Raw genomic sequence first — 22,797 nt, forward strand, 5'->3', positions numbered from 1 at the left:
TCATTATAGTGGTTGTGGATCCTTTTATGTAATAATCTTTCGTAAAGCTTGCATAGTGCCAACAATAAGGCTATGAGTCTATATGAATTGGGATTTTCCTGGTGTCTGTTTCGATTTTTGAGGATCAGTTTTAGATTGGCCGTCCTCCAGCTGGTGGGGAACTGGCCCTCTTTGATACAGGTGTTGTACAGTCAGAGCAGGAAGTCCAGCATAACCTCCGCTGCTTTCTTGACCATTTCCGGCTCGATGAGATCGGGGCCAGGGCACTTTTTGTTCGTGGTTTGTGATACCACTTCTTGTAGTTTGTTGGCTGTGAAAGGGGATTCTAGTTGTTGGGTCTCATATTCTTCGTTTGCTTGGCAGATGGCTTTCTGGTCCTCTGTTAGTATGCCTGGTGGGTCTTGGATTAGATTGCTGAGTATGTTCTTTATTGAGTCCTGCCATGTTGCAGTGAGTGTTCCTTGCGCCGTCTTTGTTGCGGTCATCACTTTGCCTCTAGGGAGTTTGTTTGTGGTGATTTTATACACCACTCCCCAGGGTTCAGTATTTCCTGTTACTTGGACAAGTTGTTCCCAGGATGTTTTCTTGTTTTTCTTAATAGTTTCTGTATAAAAGTTTCGGATCTGTCTATATTGTTGTCTCAGTTCCCCGACTTCCGCCTGGGGCCATGTTATTCGTGCCCTTTGATACTGCTTTCTTTTATCCTGTACCTGTCTTCTCATTCTTTGCAGCTCCGGGGTCCACCATGGCATTGCTCCCGTCATCGGAATTTTCCTTGTCATAGACGCTTCCGCTGCATTGATGATTGTGGAAGTGGATAGGTGAAATGTGTTTTTTTGCTGATGCTGAATAACAGGGGTGGCCAACTTAATTTGTGATGTGATCTACTTTTTTCTTCAAAATGTTCCGCGATCTACCATCTCAAGAGTTTTATTGCACATGGTTAAAAAAGTTAATCAGCACTTACTGAAAATTGTTGTTTATAAATTCTAAAATTAAATACAATTCAGAATTCTTATTTTAAATTAGCATATATTTAAATTTTTAATGTATGTGAAGTTTGTCTTCATGTCATCTGCCAAGCTTTCAAAATCGGGGATATACTGTGATAAGGCCAACCGTAAAGAACTTCTCTATGGAAGTACATAAGAGTAGAGCGATTCTTTGTCTTTGTTTCAAATACAAAAAGGCCGATTCACATAGATGTATGGAACCAAAACAGGAATTTAAAAGTTCACTGCATTTTTTTACATTTGGGTACTTCTCTCGGAAAACATATTTCCAAACGTATTTTTCTGGTGATCTGGTTTTTAGGAAGATTTTGTTTCGCAATGTAATAATTATATTTTAAAGTAATATTTTCTCCATGTGAAAAATCTCAGCAATTTTTTTTCTGCAATTTGTTTTGTATCTAAGCTGACATTAAATGGATAAGAAATATATTGAACAATGTCTTTGATTGTTTTAAAATCACTGAATCTGGTTTCAAAATCAACTTTCTCAATTTCAGAAACATATTTCTCACTATTAAATTCAAAAACAGGATATCACATCTGGTGAGTATGGGAAGAATGATGATATCCAGCTCAGGACCCTAGCACACCCAGGGTCCTGAGCTGGATATCATCATTCTTCTCTTTCTTGGTGATTTCCTTCTACTTCTCTCTTTCTCTCTGAGTAACTCAGAAAAATTTTTTGGCTGGTGCAGCATAAGCCTCAGGCTTCCTTACACCATATGGCTAATAACAATATTAATGAAAAATAATATTTTTGCAAATGATCTTGCATATTTGCAAAATGATCAAATTTTTTTCTTTGAGATCCTAAGCCATTGCCAAAATTTTATATTTATATGCATAAATACTACTAACCATGTCACCCACATTTTTATTTTTTCCTTGTAATTCCAAATTCAGATCATTTTAATTTACTGGTAAAACCTGTCAAAAAAAGCCAGATCACACAACCACTCCATATCTTGTAGCTGCTGATAATCATCACCCCTTTGATCAACAAATTTTTTAATTTCATTCAGCAAAATTTCGATATCTCTGTAGAAACTTACTCCAACTCAGACACCTCACATCTGTGTGTAATATCCGATCTGGTTCGTTTCATCGAGTTGCATTTTGAAATGTCTCCTTTGAAGAGATTGTCCTCTGATGGAATTCACGATTTTGAAAGCTATGTCCAGAACACTTTTAGAATTTAATCTTTTGCTGGTTAACACTTGTTGGTGGATGATATAGTGGTAACTCAAAAAATCTGAGACTTCGTCAACCTTTTGGCACAATGCGGCGAATCCGTTAAGATGCCCTGTCATTGCTTTAGATCCACCTGTTGTTAGTGATACGAGCTTAAATAGTGGTAATTTAATTTTTTCAATAAAATTTTTTAATGCATTAAATATATCAAGACCTCTAGTTCTTTCTTTTAACGAAACCATACACAGCAGTTATTTCTAGTAGCAGAATCATCGCAAATCATACAAATAAAAAAGAGCAATTGAGCTGTATCACTGACGTCTGTAGGTTCATCCAGTTGTAAGGAAAAGGATATGCAATTAGCAATATGAGCTCACAATTGTTCGTTCACATCTTTACTCATTTTTTTGATGCGTCACATCACAGTATTTCGAGATAATTGCAGATCTTGAAGAGTACTTTTAAGCCACAGAAGCATTGCAAATCAAACAACATTTTTCTTTCATCATTACAAAAAAGTTCCCACTCAATAAAAATGATACGTTTTTACTCTTTTCTGTAGTATTTATTTTAAATCAAAGGGTATTAAATTAATGTATAAATACTGTCCAGTTATTAATATTAAGTAAGCTAAATAATTCGACACACTATGCTCTTCACAACTGCATGAATTTTCAGTCGACAAGCCTAGCGGACACGCGGTGACAAGGTAGTCACGTGATCCAACGAATTTGTAATAAGTGTATGCACGTGGGGCACATAATAATAATATTTAAATTTTGACTAAGCTAGTTTTTTACATATATTTATAATTCATTGTGATGCGATCGACCGAAATTAAAGGCGCGATAGACTGGTAGATTGACTTGTTGGTCACCCCTGCTGTATAAGCTTGCTTCCTTGCATCATTTTTCACTATTAATACTAATACTAATAAAAGTAACAAACAATTCTTTGCTTATAAGAAAAGAGATGAACCACACTGGTCAACAAGATATGAATGGTATAACTAGTGATGATCTTGTTCAGGACACTAACCAAGTAAATAAATATTTTTAATCTATATTCACACACGCAAAGTATTTAAGGATGGAAATAATAGAAGTACACCATTTTTATTTCCCATTAATGGGATTTAAATAATTTTCTGATAACTAAGAAGGAAGTGCAAGCAAAATTCTTGAAGCTAAAAGTAAACAAGTTACCGGGACTGATGGGATCTTTCTAATTATATTAAAAAAGTAGCAAAGGAGGTAAGAAAACCTTAAGCCATAATTATGAGAGCATGCTTAGAGTCAGGATAGGTCTCTATTGATTGGAGATATGCAAATAACTCTCCTATTCACAAAGGAGATCAAAGGGTGAAGAGTAAATAAAGACTTTTAAGCTTGATGGTATGACTTCTGTTCCAGGTAAAATAATGAAACCAGTCGTTAAAAGAGTAATGCAAGATCGTCTGGACAGGAACGTAGTTATACAACATGGATCTGTTAAGGAGAGATTTTGTTTGAACAATCTTATCAGATACTATGATACATTAATAAAGGAAACTGATGTAATAAATACTTTTCACATTATATACTTAAGATAATTTTATAATTTTTGTAATTTTTTCATCACATACAGTGAAACTTCTCTAACGGACACCTCTCTCTAACGGACATCTCTCTACAATGGATATTTTCAAATTCCTCCTCTATTGGTTTTAATGTGTTTTCAGCTTCTGTCTAGCGGACATTCTCTGTAATGGACGCGGACAGGCAATCTGCACTGTTTCGTTTAGATTAGCACTTAATTTTATCTCCCCATAATGGACAGCTGGCGAGCTCACGGCCCTTTTTCTAGGATCTTTTCTTCCACTTATTGCCTCAATCGTGTGTTTATTTTCTATTTCTGATTCTCTGAATTTTATCAAGGTTTAAGTCGCGGTTCTAAACCTTTTTTCAAGAATTTTAAGGCACGTGTAAAACTTCTGATGAATTCGGTGTGTGCGGGGGGGGGGATTTGGTCGGCCTTTCGTCTTTTGAGTTTCAGTTTTCAGTTTTGTTCAGTGTTGTGTGAAGTGCACAATGTCTTCTTGTAAACATTTTTTTTTTTTTTTTTTTTTTTTTATGAGAACCCCAAACACGAGAGGTATTATAACCTATAGTACTTAGTACCGTGCTTGGGTTGGAGGTTGAGAACACGAAAGAAGATATCTGTTGATATTGGACTTGAACTTCTGTAGATTGTAATTTTCAGGAAATATGTATGAAGGAAGGTTGTTCCAGAAAACGGCAGTTGAATGAATAAATGAGGAAGATGAAAAGTTGGTTCTGTGGGTTTGAAGTTGGACAGTAAATGGATGTTGGCTGGTGGCGGCATGTGTTCGGACTGTTTTGAAAGAGAGAGAGGGAATTATAGAAGCTAATTCAGAAGAACAGTGCCCATGGAAGTATCTGTAGAAGAGGCATGCAGCAGAAACAGTGCGTCTATGAGAAAGCGAGTGGAGAGACTCTGTTAGAGATGAATCATTAATTAACCTAACTGCCCTCTTCTGAATGGAATCAAGAAGCCTGAGAGAGGTTTTGGAGGCACCACCCCAGTTGTGGGAACAATATTCCATGGCAGGGCGGATTTGCGATTTATACAGAGTGAGCAGCTGTTTGGGAGAAAAGTAACGCCGAGAGCGAAAGAGAAAACCAAGTTTTTTAGATGCAGAGGAAGCAATATTTGTAATGTGCTTGTGCCAAGAGAGATTAGAAGTCAGGGTAATCCCCAAAAGAGATATATCATTTTGCCTAGAAATCGGAGTGTCACTAAAGATAAGCATAGGAGCAGAAGAATCCTTTTTGCGAGATATAAGACAAGATTGAGTTTTAGAAGGGTTGAAATCAACTAAGTTGTCTTTGCCCACTGGAGAATTACCTGAAGATCGGCATTTAAGGAATTGGTAGCAGATTTTCGAGAACTTGAAGCTGATTGAGCTGGACAAGGTTTCTCAAAATGGAAAGTTGAATGCATTTTCATCAGCAAAACTATGGATAGGATTTCCAGTCAATGGAAGAAGGTCATTGATATACAAGAGGAAAAGAGTGGGAGAAAGAACTGAACCTTGGGGGACACCGGCATTAGTGGAGAAGTTAGAAGACAGACAGCCATCTACCATCACCCTCAGTGAGCGATCAGAGAGAAAACTGGATAACCAATTACTAAAAACAGTTGGCAAACCATAAGATGGAAGCTTCTTTAGAAGACCTTTATGCCAAACACGATCAAAAGCCTTTGAGATGTCAAGAGCAACTACTTGTGTTTCACCAAACCTTTCCATTGAATTAGTCCATAAATGGGTAACATAAGCCAGAATATCACCAGTGGATCGACACTGAAGGAATCCATACTGGCGATCGTTGATCAGACGGAAGGTTTCTAAGTAGTTTAAGAGTTGGCGGTTAATTGATTTCTCCATTACTTTAGAAAGAGTAGAAGTAATTGCAATGGGATGATAATTGGATGGGAGGGATTTGTCACCCTTTTTAGGAACTGGCTGGATATGAGCAAATTTCCAAACAGAAGGAAAAACACCTTTGGAATAAGAAAGTGAAAAAAGGCGGCAAAGAATAGGAGTAAGTTCAGGAGCACAAGTTTTGAGAACAAGTGGAGAAATACCATCAGGACCTGGAGCTTTCTTAGCATCAAGATTCATCAAAATCCTTCTGACATCCTTTTGACGGAAGACCACAGGAGGCATTGAATTGAGCGTGTTAGGAATGGTGGGAGGTGTTTTACCAAGATCATTAATACATGAGCTCAAAGAAAAATGGGATGCTAGCAGGTCAGCTTTATCCTTGGCTGAAGTGACAACAGAACCATCTGGTTTGGACAGAGGTGGGAGCAGAGATGGGCAAAAGTTGCGGCCAATAGCTTTGGCAAGAGACCAGAATGCTCGGCTACCATTAGGGCAAGAAGCAAGTTTTCTACTCTTAGCCTGTTAAAACTCTAGTTTGGACTGATTAATAACTGCTTTACAATTGTTGCGAGCTTTGGTGTAGGCAGAAAATGAAACTGAAGAATTAGAAACAAGCCAATTACGATATGCAACGTTCTTCTCTTGGACAGCCTTAGCACATTTATTGGAAAACCAAGGTTTAGATAAAGGACGAGATTTTAAAGTGGAGTGTGGGATAAAGGATTCCATTCCTGCAAGAATAATTTCACTGACACGATCTGAGCAAACGTTGACATCTGAAGTTTTGAAACAGTAATCAGACCAAGGAAAAGAAGAAAAGAAGTCTCGCAGGTCATCCCATTTTGCATTCTTGTAATGCCAAACAATACGAGGTTGGGAATAGCCATGAGATAAAGGTTCCATTGGAGAAGAGGCAATCACCAAGTTGTGATCTGAAGTGCCTAAAGGACCTCTCACTTCAACCTTGTACTTAGAAGGGTTGTTTGTGAGAAAAATATCAAGCGTATTGGCTGTATGATTAGGATTGTCCAGTATTCTTGTAGGTAAATGAACAATCTGTGCTAGGTCATTAGTAATTGCAAAAGCCTCAGCATCTCGACCCGCTGGGTCAATGTGACTAGAAAACGGAAGCCAGCTGGAGTTGTGAACGTTAAAATCACCAAGGAAAATTACCTCACTGTTAGGAAATTTGGACTGGAGAAAGTCAAGTTGCAAAGAGAGAAAGTCAAAGAGCTCCAAGTGATTAGTGGAGTTGGGAGAACGGTAGAGACAACAGATGAATTTTACACAATGAGGTAGAGAGATTTTAAGCCAGAGAAGATCAAAGAGAGGAGATTCCAAATTGCCAAGTCTCTGACAGGGAATATCAGAACGGACATATGCACAAGTACCACCTTTGAGGCGAAAGGAATCATACAGCAAATAATTTGGACATCTGAGATGAGCAGTAGTTGAATCAACTGATAACTGAGATTCAGTCAGAAAAAGTACATGGGGTTTGGAAGACTGCAAGTGGAAATGGACATCGTTGAGATTAGAATTGAGACCACGTATATTTGTGAAATGAAGATAAAGTCAAACTCATCAATGCGTATGATTGGCAAAAAAATAGCGTTCGCAATCTCGTTGCAAACTTCAAAATCGGGAAGACGCAGGTAAGTGACATCCTAAAGAAAAAAAATTAACTGCTCAAATAATTTTAGCAACACGGAAATGATCAGGTTCAAAAATCATTCCCGAAAACTGTTGGACTTCAAATTGACAATGTTACGTATGAGTGGTTTTGTCGCGCATGTGCTAAAAAAATTCCCATTAATGGGCCTATTATTAGGGAAAAGGCTTTGGAGGTTGTGAAATCTATGGGAGTAAATGAATTCAAAGCTTCTGTGGGATGGCTAGACAAGTTCAAAACTCGGCATAAAATTTCTTGGAAAACCGTAAGTGGTGAAGGTGGATCTGTTGATACTGGGGTTGTAACAGAGTAGACGGTCAAATTGGAAGATTTATGTTGGGATTTTGAAGCTAAGGATATTTACAACTGTGATGAAACAGGGTTGTTTTTTAAAGCTCTTCCTGAAAAAACAATGAGTCTAAAAAACGAAAAGCGCCAGGGCGGAAAAATTTCTAAGGAACGCTTGACTGTACTATTGTGTACAAATATGCTGGGAGACTTTGAACAACCTCTTGTTATAGGAAAACCACAAAAATCCTCATTGTTTCAAGGGCATAAAGTTGAATCTTTTGAATGTTGACTGGAGGTCAAATAAAAAAGCGTGGATGACACGAGATATCATGAGCGAATGGGTAAGTCACTTTAACCAAAACATGATTCGTCAAAACAGAAAAATTATTCTTTTCATGGATAATGCTGCATCTCACCTGCACATTGAATTGTCCTTCAAATCGTTTTTCTGCCACCAAACACATCTGCAGAGTGTTAGCCCTTGGATCAAGGGATAATAAAAAATTTTAAACTTCACTACAGAAAACTTGTTTTAAGACATCTCATTGCAAACATGAATGATGTAACATGTGTGAGTGACCTTGCAAAGAAAATCAGCATCCTAGATGCGATTCAATGGATTTCCTCTTCAGTAAACGCAATTAGAAAACAAACTGTTGTGAACTGTTTTGTAAAGTCTGGCTTCTCAAACGCAAAAATTGAAGTTGTGAATTGAAGATGTGGAGCAACAAGAACAAGAACTTCAACATCTATTGATAATGTACGATGCTTCAGCTACAAGTGACCCTGGCTACAAAGATATAGACTCGAACCTCACTACAGAAGATGATGCTCTAGATATCAACAACATTATCATCGATATTGTTCAAGAAGTTCCTCATGAGGATGAAGAAATGGAAAGAGGTCATTCTGTCGAAGAACATTAACGATGAACCACCGATGAAAACGGAAGAAGTGCTCATACAAATCAATTGTTTAAAAATGTTTTTTGCCGCTGAAGAAGATACTGAAGGACTTTCGATGGTTTCTTCACTCCAAACAAATGTTGAAAACAAAATTATCGGCAGGAAGAAGGTGCAGAAGAAAATAAGTGATTACTGTATGTATTTTTCTTAAGATAAAGTCATAATATGTATAGCACAATTGTATGTATATTATTTACAAAAATATTGTGCAAAATCTGTATATAATTTAATTTTACATTAAATGTTTGATGATTTTTCTTTCTTTCTTTTTTTTTTTTCTCTCTCAGACTTCTTGTTAGCGGACACTTCTCTCTAATGGACAAATTCTCATTCCCCATGGCTGTCCGTTAAAGGCAAGTTTCAATGTACATAGATTTCAGTAAAGCTTTTGACTCTGTTCCACATGAAAGACTACTGTACAAACTGGAGCATTGTGGCATGGTGCAAGTCATTACTATGGATAAAGGGATGGTTGAGTGGCAGAAGACTGAAGATTAATACAAATTGGCACTGCCCTTCTTTGACTAATGTTATTAGTTGAGTCCCTCAGGGTTCATTGCTGGGCCCTTACTGTATCCAATAATTCTTAACAGTATTAATGAAGGCATGTCAAGCTTACTGTCTAAGTTTGCAAATGATTCAAAAGTTGGTAGAATTTTTAATGACAGGAATCAGGGTGTAGTACAGCTGAAATGGGACGTAGAAAAATTGGACAGATGAGCTGAGAAGTGGCAATTGAGGTTCAGCATTGATAAATGCAACATACAGCATATGGGCAGTAGTAATTCAGGAATAACATATCAATTAGATGGCATCACACTCAAGGTAGTGGAGAACAAAAGTGACCTATGGATAAGTGAACAATCCACCACAAAGTTCTTTGAGAAATGCAAACGGTCTGTTAAAACAGTTGTCAATGAGATACAGAAATTCATGCATCACTGGAAGCTTTGCTTATTGGAAGGTTGAAGTGGTGAAACCCATTTTTATTCTCCAGAGCAGCAAAGCTCCAGAAACCTCCATCCTGTCTATGATGCAGTATGATTTATGTCTTTTGATAGAGATCATGCCAGATCCAATCTTCCTTAAATTTTGAGGATACAGCTGTATAACAGAATTTACAGGCCAGCAGCTACATAGTGCACTGGTAATCCTCTAGGAGGCATCTAGATCAGGTAGTGTATAATCCCTCTATCCTGTCAGATAGTGACAGTGTCCGAGTAGTGTGTGGGGGGGGGCATTGTGAAGGCCATGTTATGTTAAGGAGCTGGGTATACTCTTATGTGTGTACACCACATCCAAAAATTTCATTACTTCATACAACATATCCCCCACCCTTTACATTATCTACTCAATGCATCATGAATAGTCAAATTAATAGAACAAACTTATCTGTGAAAAGATCTAAACCTCCAAAAAACTTCCTCATTCATTTCACATATGTACATTGTCTCAGTTACAATCTCAGTGATGTCCATTTCCACTTACAGTCTGCCAAAGCCCCAATTACTTTAACTAAAAAAATCCTAACTATCGGCTGCCTCTCTACTGCTCATCTCAGTTGTCCTAATTATTTGCTATATGATTCATTTCACTTTAAAGGTAGTACTTGTGCATATTTAAACTCTGCTATTCCTGTCAAAAACTAAGTAATTTTCAAATTACTTGGTTTTTACATTATTGTGAGCCTATTGCAATATGCTCCCATCTAAATCTCCACATTTTTCAACCTACACTAAAGCTTGAACAATTATATAGCAGTTTATACCAATTGTTATTTAACAGTTATTAATCAATCCAAACTAGATTTTGAACAAGCTAAAAGCAAAACACCTGCTTCTTGCCCAAATGGTAGTCAAGTTTTCTGGTCTCTTGCCAAATCAACTGGCTGCAACTTTTGTCCATCTATACTCCTACCTGATGATTCTACTTCCTTCTCAGCTAAAGATGATTATACTTCCTTCTCAGCTAAACTGACTTACTTACAACTTACTTTTCTTCTAACTCTTGTATTGATGTAAATCATCTCCTACCATTCCCAGTATACTCCAATCAATGCCTCCTGTGGCCTTCTGTCAAAAGGATCTCAGAAGAATTTTGGACAATCTCGATGCCAAAAGAAGTCCTGATGGAATTTCTGATCACATTCTTAAAAGCTCTGCGCCTGTTCGGTGCCACTTTTTTTTACACTTTCTTATTCCACTGGTGTTTTTCCATATGCTTGGAAATTGCTCATATCCAGCCAATTCCTAAAGGATGAAAAATCTCTCAAATCCAACTATCATCCCACTGCACTTATCGCTATTCATGCCAGAGTAATGAAGAAATCCATTAACCACCAATTACTAAACTATCTCAAAATGTTCCATCTGATTAATTATCGCCAGTATGGATTCTGTTAGTGTCGATCCACTGGTGAACTATTGGTATACATTAAAAATCTATGGACAAATTCAATAGAAAAGTTTGGTGCAACTCTGAACTCTTTTCCCTTTAAAAAAGTTTGGTGCCTTTAGAAATCTCAAGAGCAACTCTGTTTGAATTGCTCTTGAGATTTCTAAAGGCTTTTGATCGAGTTTAGCATAAAGGCCTTCTAAACAAATTTCCATCTTATGAATTGCCGCTTTTTTTTTTTTTTTTTTCAACTGAGTATCCAGTTTTCTCTCTTACCACTTGCTGCAGTTGATAGTAGATGTCTCTCTATTAAGTTTTCAACTAATGCTGGTATTCCATATGGTTCAGTTCGTTTTATGCCTTTATGCTAAACTCGATCAAAAGCACATTGCATTCCACCTTCCGGTTTGAGAAACCTTTCACTACATACACAGCTTAATCTTTTCAAATAGCTAGCACTAATTCCTTACATAATGATCTCCAGGTAATTCTCCTATGGGGCAAAGATAATTTAGATAGTTAAGATAGTTAATTTTTCCTCCTCCTCAGTCCTATCTTATATCTTGCAAGACACATATCTCTATTATAGAATATTTGCACTAATTGTTTCTCTGTTAATGTAAAGTTGTTTTTCCATCATTCAAAGAGTGATTAAGTGATCAGTGCAAAATGTGTTAGTTGTCTGACGGCACCAGGAGTTTTCCCCCCATCTCCGCTTTGTATACTCTGTTTGTGTAGCACAGAACTCTGTGAAGGCCAGAGAATTAAAAAGTGTGTGGGGAGTGGAGGGATGTGTAGTGTTGTGTACTGTTGTTCTTCTGACCATTTAGCCATTGGGCCCCTGTTGGGACCCACCGTTACCGCACTTGGCTCCGGGGAGGTAGGTCAGGTACGCAGTAGATTTTATTTTGTACTCTGGCAGGCCCTGCCACCTAGTTCCCGAAGATTTTGGTGGCAAGGGCCAATGTGAAAAAAAAAAAAAAAGTGGGGTTAAAGCCAGAATTTAAAAGGCCGAGAGAGGTTTATGTAAGTGCGGTTTAAATTTGGACATTATTAATCGAAAACTGTGTGGGGTGTATACTGCGAGTCAGACAGAGTAGGGGAGAATCTGAAGGCTGGGGGGGGGGGAAAGAGACAGAGGTATGGGGATGGTAGAGAAGGCAACCCCAGAAAGTCAGTGAGGCAGGCCCATGCCTTCCCAGGCGGAAGATGGGAGAAGGAGAGTAAAAGAAAACCAGGCTAGAGTGCTCAGCTTAACTGCCAATGTGGCTTGTGGCAGAGAAGCTACTGGTGTCTCCAATGTTTGGGTTTGGAGTCTTGTGTTTGGAGTCAGGTCCCGGTTGATCTTGCCTGCAGATTCAGTTGCAGATATCAGCCCAATAGAACTTGGACGAAGGAAATTAATTTCAGTTCAATTGCACTTCGATGAGGTTGGCGGTGGATGCTACTGGAGAGGGGTGCCCAGAACCTGTCTCAAGTTATTGGTCTTGGTGGTTTAATAGGCTCCTTGGTGCCTCTGTAGCCAGGTGGGCAGGAGCAGCAGTGCGTAGCACATGCTTCTTGATTAGACCGGGGTTCGAGCCCGTGACCACCAAATACGGAGGATGCGGAAAGGTCAGGGAATGACCACTGCATATCCCCGGAGCAATATGGCCTTAGTTGCTAATGCTCCTAGAAACCAAATAACAACACAACAACAATAGGCTCCTTAATGTTCTCTATCTGTTGAAGACATCCTGTGCAGAAGTGGTGAGGTATTTATAATTGTCATGGGTATGAATTAGTATATGTTCTTGGTCCTTTGGCAAATTAGTAATCTTTGTGATCAGAATAGATCTCAAGTCTTCATAGTCAGGACAGTCATACATTATATGGTGCCAAGATTCGTCAGTGCCACAGTAACAGCGTGGATCATCTGTGATGCCCAGAGATGTTAATTTGGCAAAGGTAAAGAAAGCCTGCAAAAGTTTGATGAAATTTACCGGTAAAAGTACTTTGCCGTAACGGCATTCGTATTGTTGCTTGCTCGGTAAACAGATGGTTGGTGTTATCGGTCAGGAGTAGAAATTGAATCCCACGGGAGATTGAAACCTTCCCAAAGTGTAGGGGGTAACCTGACCTTTTTTCTTTAGAATCACCGGTGAACAGTGGATAAATTGTTTATTAAGGGGGGAAAAAAGGCAAAGGAAGCCCACACGAAAAGCATGGCAATTTTCGAAAAAGTTTACCAGTGAAACTACGTTACGAAGATTTTTTATGCCAGAACTTCCAATATGACTGTTTGTGATTCAATTAGTTAATTCAATTAGTGATTGTGAAGAAAAAAGGTCAGGTTACCCCCCCCCCACTTCGGGAGGGTTTCAAGCTCCCGTGGGATTCAATTTCTACTCCAGACCGATAACACCCACCGTCTGTTTACCGAGCGAGCAACAATACAAATGCTGTTATGGCAAAGTACTTTTACTGGTAAATTTCATTGAACTTTTGCGTGCTTCTCGTGCAGGCTTTAGCATTAGCATTAGCATTAGTAGAGGCATTTGATGCAAGAAAGCAAGCTTATGCAGCATCAGCCAAAAAAAAAAAAAAAAAAAAAAGTAACATAAATAAATAAAAATAACCACTTCCACTTCACCCCTCTGTTCGTTCGAAAGGCTTTCTTTACCTTAGCCGTTAATTTTTCTCATATTGACCCATGGCCTGTAAGGAGGTACGTTATGTACAGGCCAGGGGAAAACCAGCTTGGGGCTTTTGGGAATGTGAACATTACTTCAGGGATAAATTTCTTTGTAATTGCTCCCTTAGTGGATGTCATCCATCTGTCCTGCCAGGCCTGAGGCAGGTGAGCAAGAAAGCGCCTTTTCTCTGTCTTGCAATTGATTGCTGGGTTGGTGGTGAATCCAATGGTCATAGTGAAGATTCCTTTGGACAGATGATACAACATGCCACATCTAGTTATTTCAAGGTATAGAGGGAAGATCCCAGGGGGGACTCGGAGAGCAGGAGTGCTCCCTGTGCAGCAGGCTCTGGTGATGGTAAGTAGTATTGCTCTTTGAATGGTGGCTAATTTCTTCTGATTTGTGACAATAGTTGCCAGTGATACCAGACCCCCGGAGCATATGAGATGGCTGGAATAAATACCGCTTTGTAAACAGGGCTAGGGTATGTCGGTTTAAACCCCAGTCCTTGCTGGTGACCCTTGCCACCAATGCTGTGTAATTTCTTATCTTCTTTTGGATATACTGTAGGGGTGGGAGGAAGGACAGTTTTGAGTCCAGAATTACACTAAGGTGCATAAGCTGGGTGCGGTGCTTGATGGTTGTGCCATTGATCTTAATCTGTGGTGGTCTGGTTGAGCTTAAGTTCCCTTTCAGGAGGATGCTGGAGGTTTTCTCAGCCGAGATTGTCAAGTTGTGCTGGGTAGCCCACTCCTGGAGGAGCCAGAGTGCTTGGTTAGCAGAAATTTCAAGCTGGGCCCTTGAGCTGGCAGGCATGGAAAGGATCAAATTGTCTGCATAGGCTTGGGACTTAACATGTCCAAGGTCTTGATTTAGGAACTCATCCAGGACCATGTTCCAGAAAGTTGGTCCTAAGACCAAGCCCCGTGGATCTTTCTTATCATCCTGGAGTAGGGAGTCTCTACACTGACAGATCTGTCACATAGATAGCTTTTAATGCAGGAGCAGAGATTTTGAGGAATCTGTGATTGCCTGAGCCTGCCAAGGATGCTCAGACACAATAAGTATGTACAAACTTTTTCTACTGTTTGCTGGTTTTGAAGTGTCATTGGAGATCAACAGTGCTCACCTTCCCAATTATCATGGCTATTCAAAAATCAAAAAGTAAACCTGCTTAGTATATGTAGTTAGATACAGAAAATCATCAAATAGGAATTTTTAATGTACACTGACAACTATTCAAATTTTATCAATTTATTTGCTATGAATTCTTGTCTATCTTATCTATTGACAAGCAATTTAAAACAACTGTTTGTTAATTGATATTATTTTTCTTGGAGTCACCACATGTTCTACAATCAGTTATAAATTTATTCCAAATTTCAGTTGCTAGAGCAAATCTGTCATCTTGAAGTCTCTTTCTCCACTACGATTTTTTGTCAGACTGGATGCATTTCCTAATTTCAATAAAATGATGTCAAAATTAGGAATTATATCCAGTACAAAATGAAGATGTTATTTGTGAATTGGTGCTCCCTGCACAAAATTCCAGACCACAGACTCTTCAAATCAAAACTTTTATGGGCTAAAGCACCCATATATGATCAAAATGAAATTTCACAATTATTATTCTGCATGTTTCGGCAATCTATCATTAATAAAAAGATGAAAATGCACTGAAAAAAAAAAAGGAATAAGGTATTATTCCTTTTTTTTTTGCAATCATCATTGCAACCAAAGTACCTAGGATCTTATAAACATATATGTAAGCAGTCAGATAGCTAGTGGGCAGAGGTGTTATGGTTACAAATATATATATTTCTGTATATATATATATCTGTATATTCATTTTTTTAGTATACCTCTCTACTCTGCCTTCCTACTAATCCCCTTCTCTTCCTTTCCTTGGGCACTCTTATTGCAACCCCAGAACTGTGGAAAGAGGCCCAAAAACCATGATTTAATTTTGTATGGATGGTCCACCTCCTCAAGGCAAGGAAGGCAGCCAGCCAGCAGATTTACAGGTGACTATTGATGGCTGGTTGCTAAGAGACCAGTCATACAATGCAATACATCACTAAGCATGCAAACAAACAAACACAATATACATGACTAGCTTTGTAGAGATGCTCAACACAAGACATGAGGCTGGTTTTTTTCAAAGAATGTTTAGGAACCACTGTAACAACACTGTATATACATATGTACATACTTTAAATATGGTTGCACAATTAGTTTTATAGGAGACATATACACTTGGAACATCTGAATCATTTTCAAATAATTTCTGCTATTCTGACAGTAATCTAGAGCTTGCTGTAGTTTAAGTCCACGGTTTGACCTCATTTTTTTATAAGCAATGAATAATAACAAAAGGCAATTAGCATAATTTTACTGCAGTATACATGTTATGCAATGAAGAATATATTTATACATATGAACTGTTTACTTTCACCAACTACAGGAACTCTACTTGTATATGTACACAAAGCAATAGGATCTAATAAAAACATTTTGAAAGGAACATCAATCTGTTAGAAAGGAAGATCAATTTAGGCAATGTGTTATGGTCAAATATGATAAGTAGAGAAATCACATATTCATTTTAGATGATGTTAATATTCTCTAAGTACATTTTTTCCTTACCCATAGTATTTCCCCTGACAGTTGAAAATCCACAAGAACAGCGTATTTTCTTATTCAACACAACAGGCATCAAATTCGTTGGTGGCTGCCGCTTTTTATTCAAATCAGAATGACGATATATCATATGATCTGCAAATGCTTTGCCACAATATGTAGCATACCAACATAATCCACAGCTAAGATATTTCCTAAAAGCAAAATGACAACAAAAAGTGTAACTTTAGCATTTTTTTTATACTGGATAAACTTACGACCCATGTAAAAATGATACAAAAGCAATTATGAATTTTTAAAATATATAATAATTACATGCTTGTTGATTCAACTTGCAATAAGTCAATCTCAGTTGCCTGTCACTGTAATTGTCCCATTCTGCTTTTTTCTATTCTATCAAGCTGCTAAATCTTTTGTCATCCATTTCTGCACCCTCCTCATGTGCACTTTCCATAATTCTAGGATTGTACTTCCAGTAAAAATGTAATTATATTTTCCTATAAATTTATTCCAAACTTTGCACAAGATGTAGTCTCCCCATTCTGTGTTCATTTGAGACTGCCAAAAGCCTTTCTGAAATTAGGTAAATTAAATCAAATTTATTCCTTTCACCCAGTTAAATCTTGTACTGTATTATATTGGCCAGAAAGTTCTACCCTTAAAAAAAAGCTTGTTTTGATCCATATCATCTCATTCCTGTCAAATTGACCCTGCCCTACATCTTTAATCACTAAGTAAAATTTAAGCAAGTAAGCTGTCACTAAGTAAGTAAGTAAGTAAAACACTAAGTAAGCTGTCAGTAAAATTTTACTTACAATAGAAATCAGGCTAGCTGGCCTATAGTCTCCCAAATCACTTTTAGAACTATCTTTTTATGTTGGAGGGATATCTGCAAATCTCTAATCTCTAGGAACTTCAACTGAGTCTTTAAGGATGTGCTCATTGCTGCAGCTCTTGGTTTAGTAATCTCATGGATGATCCAATATGAGCAACTTGGCTTACTAATGGATGAGATTTAATCTCTGGGAGAGAAAGTAGATACTCTGAAGAGTAACAAATCTGGGAGCTCAGCAGTTATTCAAGTGTCCCTTCAAGAAAGCCAAAGAATGCTTTCTTGAAGAATAAGGCTTCAGGAATGGGTCATCAGATGGAAAGTACTCTGGTTCCAAGCAAGGTAATTTTACTTGGCAATCCAATTGTTATGGAAACCAGAAATGTATTCTGCAATCAAGATAGGTGGAATAGAACCAGGGTTAAGTCTACCAGGTGCTAAAACCAGTGATGTTAGTAACCAACTGCCAGTTCTTAAGGGAAATAAAGGGTGTATGGTTATATCTGTGAGCACTAATGACTAAAAATAAAAACAAATTGACAAAAAATATAAGGTCAGCTGCTGCAAGATGGTCAAAATGTCACTGCAATTTTGTAAACGCACGATAGGAGGGACTATATGATGAATGCCTCGTGGATTAACTCAAAACTGCAAAGGGTTTTTTTTGTGACGGGGGTGATTTTTCTTAGCTTATTCTGCCCTGTTAATAGAAGGAATTTGCAAAGTTTAATAAAAAATTTTGATGAATAATCTTATAATTCTTGAGTGCATAGTGGTAGCTAAACGATTGTGACTGGGACCTTTAACATCTTTTGAGCACACGTCAAGTTTTAAATTGCTGTGCACACTAGTGTAGCAGAAAGTTGCTTCGGATTAACAAGTTTTTCTCAATTGTTGCACGTTGAAAATTAAGAAATCTGAACAATGTGTTAACGTTAAATTTTGTTGCAAATTTGGAAAGACTGTAACTTTTCAATATGTTAATTGGTTGTAAAACTGGAAATGACATTTTTCCATGATTATAAAAAAAATAAATAAATAAAAAATATAAAAAAAAAAAGTTTAATTGCTTTCAAAGACTTCACGAGGGAAAATTTTCACTTGAAGAGGAAGAAAGAAGTGGTAATCTGTCAACATCCTGAAATAATCAAAACATCAATGAAGCTTACTCCATAATTTGACTGGAGCAAAGATTGGCAATTCAAGAAATTGCTAAGGTGATGTCTCTCTCATTTGGTTTGGTTCAGGCTATGTTGACTGAGGATTTGGACATGAAGTGAGTGATCAAGTTTGCACGACAAATTCTCACTTAAAATTAAAGACAACATCAAGTCCTCATTTCTCTGAGTTGTTTGAGCAAGCTGTGCTGGATCCTGCATTTCTAACAAAAAATTATAACAAGTGATAAGCCTCGGGGGGGGGGGGGGGGTACCCAGAGGCCAAGGTTCAAAGCTGTCAGTAAGAAAGAATGCCCTTTTTTTTTTTTTTCCATGTACCTAAGTCCAACTTTGGTCTTATAGATACTAAATACATGTACAGTACAACTCACCGAGATTATAACTCCCAACAAACTTCACCAGGCTGTATGTACAGTATTGTTTAAAGCATTTTATGATTTGTAACCAAGTTAAATGAGGCCGAAAAAACACGCAATGAATAATAATTTAGAGCGTATAAACAAGATTCAATATACAAGAACAAGAATAAACAAGAGGGGTTTTTTTTGGGGAAGGGGAGTTGTAAATTTTTTTTTTTTTTTTTTTCCATGTAAACCCCAAACACGAGAGGTATTAGAACCTATAGTACTCAGTACCGTGCTTGGATTGGAGGTTGAGAAGACGAAAGAAGATATTTGCTGACATTGGACTTGAACTTCTGTTGACTGCAATTTTCAGGAAATACGTATGAAGAATGGTTGTTCCAGAAAACGGCAGTTGAACGAATAAACGAGGAAGATGAAAAGTTGGTTCTGTGAGTGTGGAGTTGAACAGTAAATGGATGTTGGCGGCACGTGTTCGGACTGTTTTGAAAGAGAGAGCGGGAATTATAGAAGCCAATTCAGAAGAACAGTGCCCATGGAAGTATCTGTAGAAGAGGCATGCAGCAGAAACAGTATGTCTATGAGACAGAGAGTGAAGAGACTTTGTTAAAGATGAATCATTAATTAACCTAACTGTGCTCTTCTGAATGGAATTGAGAAGACTGAGAGAGGTTTTGGGGGCACCACCCCAGATGTGGGAACAATATTCCATGGCAGGGCGGATTTGCGATTTATACAGAGTGAGCAGATGTTTGAAAGAAAAGTAACGCCGAGAGTGAAAGAGAAAACCAAGTTTTTTAGATGCAGAGGAAGCAATATTTGTAATGTGCTTGTGCCAAGAGAGATTAGAAGTCAGGGTAATCCCCAAAAGAGATATATCATTTTCCCTAGAAATCGGAGTGTCACTAAAGATAAGCATAGGAGCAGAAGAATCCTTTGTGCGAGATATAAGACAAGACTGAGTTTTAGAAGGATTGAAATCAACTAAGTTGTCTTTGCCCCACTGGAGAATTACCCGAAGATCAGCATTTAAGGAATTGGTAGCAGATTTTCGAGAAGTTGAAGCTGATTGAGCAGAACAAGGTTTCTCAAAATGGAAAGTGGAATGCAATGTGCTATCATTGGAAAAACTATGGATAGGATTTCCAGTCAATGGAAGAAGGTCATTAATATAGAAGAGGAAAAGAGTGGGGGAAAGAACTGAACCTTGGGGGACACCGACATTAGTGGAGAAGTTAGAAGACAGACAGCCATCTACCATTACCCTCAGTGAGCGATCAGATAGAAAACTGGATAACCAATTACTAAAAACATTTGGCAAACCATAAGATGGAAGCTTATTTAGAAGACCTTTATGCCAAACACGATCGCAAGCCTTTGAGATGTCAAGAGCAACTACTTGTGTTTCACCGAACCTTTCCATTGAATTAGTCCATAAATGGGTAACATAAGCCAGAATATCACTAGTGGATCGACACTGATGGAATCCATACTGGCGATCATTGATCAGACGGAAGGTTTCTAGGTAGTTTAAGAGTTGGCGGTTAATTGATTTCTCCATTACTTTAGAAAGAGTAGAAGTAATTGCGGGACGATAATTGGATGGGAGGGATTTGTCACTCTTTTTAGGAACTAGCTGTATATGAGCAAATTTCCAAGCAGAAAGAAAAACACCTTTGGAATAAGAAAGTGAAAAAAGGCAGCAAAGAATAGGAGTAAGTTCAGGAGCCCAGGTTTTGAGAACAAGTGGAGGAATACCATTGGGACCTGAAGCTTTCTTAGCATCAAGAGTCATCAAAATCCTTCTGACATCCTTTTCACGGAAGACCACAGGGGGCATTGAATGGAGCATGCTCTCCTTCTGCTGCTCCTTCCCACCTGGCTACAGAGGCGCCAATATTAGGAAGTGCTTGGGAGGTTTAGATCTTTTCGCAGATAAGCTTGCTCTATTAGTTTAACAATACATTGTGTATTCAATAGTAAGCAAAAAGGGTGGGACATGCTGTATGAAGTAATGAAATTTTTGGATATGGCGTACACATGGTAAGAATATACCCAGATCCTCGACATAACGTGGCCTCGACAATGCTCCCTGCATACACACTACTCGGACTCTCTCCAGTCACTATCTGGCAGAGTATACACTAGCTGATCCAGAAGTCTCCTAGAGAGTTACCAATAGGTTTGGTCCGGTGTACTAACTAGCGGCCGGCCTGCGAATACCGTTTTAGAGCTGTACCCTCGAAATGTAAGGAATATTGGATCTCGCCACGATGTTCATCATAACCTCAAAAGGCATCAATCATACTGCATGATGGAAGAGACAGGGAAGGGTTGACCGGAACTTAGCTCTAGAGACTAAACATGGGTTCCACCACTTCAAGCCTCCAATAAGCAAAGTGGTGGTTTTGCACCGGTTGATGAGAGTCATCTACCACCTAGTACTGCCTGGTAACATAGAGGGGCGGCATTCCTCCATGTGGTGTGGGTGCCATACGTCGACCCCTGCTTACGTTGGTTCACACCTGGGTGATGTACATGTGCATGGAGGTTGTACCCAGGATTACTAAGAGTCCCACCATAGTGAAGGTGCAAGCAGAGGATTTGGCTGCCACAGACCGTCCGGACTTTGCCGAAATTGAGTCCACTTGACTTGAGTGTCATCCAAATATCAGTTCCATCAGCATTTTAGACTCCCAGATAGCAAGTACAGCTTGTCTGGCATATCTGAGAGAATGTCTGTGACAACCTCAAGGACCATTTAAAATAGCAAAAAAAGATAAACAATCAATAACAAACAACACAAATTGCAACTAACACAATATGTGCAAATGAGATATGGAGTAACAAGCTTAAAAGAACAGGAATGAAGAGAAGATTCAGAAAATTTATTTGTTGTTTATACGATTGAAGAGAAAGGAGAAACAGATTTCACCATAATAACGTAAAAACACACAGAATTCCAGCTATCAGTATTATTGCAAATGCAGTAAGATCAAGTTTACTACCTGTTTACAGTAGATTGCACTAACAGAAAAGTCCAATAAACCGGAAAATGCAAATTGTTTTATGGTTGTGACCTCTAGAAATGTGCTTTAGAAAAATATCACAAAGGCACTCAAAATTGATTCTTATTAGCTAATGCTAATGCAGAGGCATTAGCCAATCTATAACTGTCTTTCCTCAATTTGAAACTGTGGCCCCTCAGGTTCTTGGTCTGAGCAAGAGGAAGAATCCCATGAGCATAAGGAAGGCACCTGGGGTGGACAGGATATATCCAGTTATATTAAAGGAGGCAGCAAAGGAAATAAGCAAACCATTAGCCATAATTATGAGAGCTTCCTTGGACTCAGGGGAGGTCCCCATGGACTGGAGGTGTACAAATGTATCACCAATTCACAAAGGGGGTTCAAAAGGTGACACAAGTAACTACAGACCTGTTAGTTTAACTTGTATTCCGGGGAAAATAATGGAATTGGAATCACTGGTTAAAGAAGCATTGCAGGATCGTCTAGGCAAGACTGCAGTAATAGTTAAGACACAGCATGGGTTTGTTAAAGGGAGGACTTGTCTGACCAAACTGATTGGATACTATGATGTGGTCACAAAGGAACTGAATGCCAAAAAAAATTTTGATATCATATACTTGGATTTCAGGAAAGCTTTTGATATTGTTGCACATGGAAGACTGCTGTACAAACTGGAGAGGTATGCCATTAAGGCTAAGTTGCTACAATGGATAAAGGGATGGTTGAGTGGGAGACGACAGAGAGTGATAATCAATGGACATTGCTCTTCGTGGATAAATGTTATTAGTGGAGTCCCACAGGGTTCGGTGTTGGGCTCATTATTGTTTTTGTATATTTATCAATGATATTGATGAAGGTATATCAGGTTTAATGTCCAAGTTTGTAGATGATACAAAGGTTGGCAGGGTTCTTAACGACAGTAAAGACAGCATGCTACTCCAACTGGATGTAGATAAGTTGGGAAAATGGGCTGAGAAGTAGTGGCAACTGAAGTTTAACATTGACAAATGCAAAGTACTGCATATGGGCAGCAATAACCAAAGAGAAACGTACCAACTGTGTGGTACTACATTCAGGGAAGTGGAAAGTGAAAAAGACCTTGGAGTA

General features: G+C 38.3%; 1 protein-coding gene across 2 annotated transcripts in view; it reads right to left on the bottom strand.

Annotated features, from left to right (window-relative positions):
- The window catches only part of row (zinc finger domain-containing protein relative of woc), a 287,029-nt gene that overhangs the window by 37,706 nt on the left and 226,526 nt on the right, over positions 1 to 22,797 (bottom strand). For both annotated transcript variants that reach the window (XM_090389220.1, XM_090389221.1), the window contains exon 15: positions 16,296 to 16,483. In XM_090389220.1, the coding sequence (XP_090245346.1) occupies positions 16,296 to 16,483 (188 nt within the window). The remainder of the gene's footprint in view (positions 1 to 16,295; positions 16,484 to 22,797) is intronic.

This window comes from Mastigoproctus giganteus, chromosome 14 (genome assembly GCF_048544385.1).
Source record: "Mastigoproctus giganteus isolate SK-2022 chromosome 14, ASM4854438v1, whole genome shotgun sequence".
Taxonomy (NCBI): Eukaryota; Metazoa; Arthropoda; class Arachnida; order Uropygi; family Thelyphonidae; genus Mastigoproctus; species Mastigoproctus giganteus.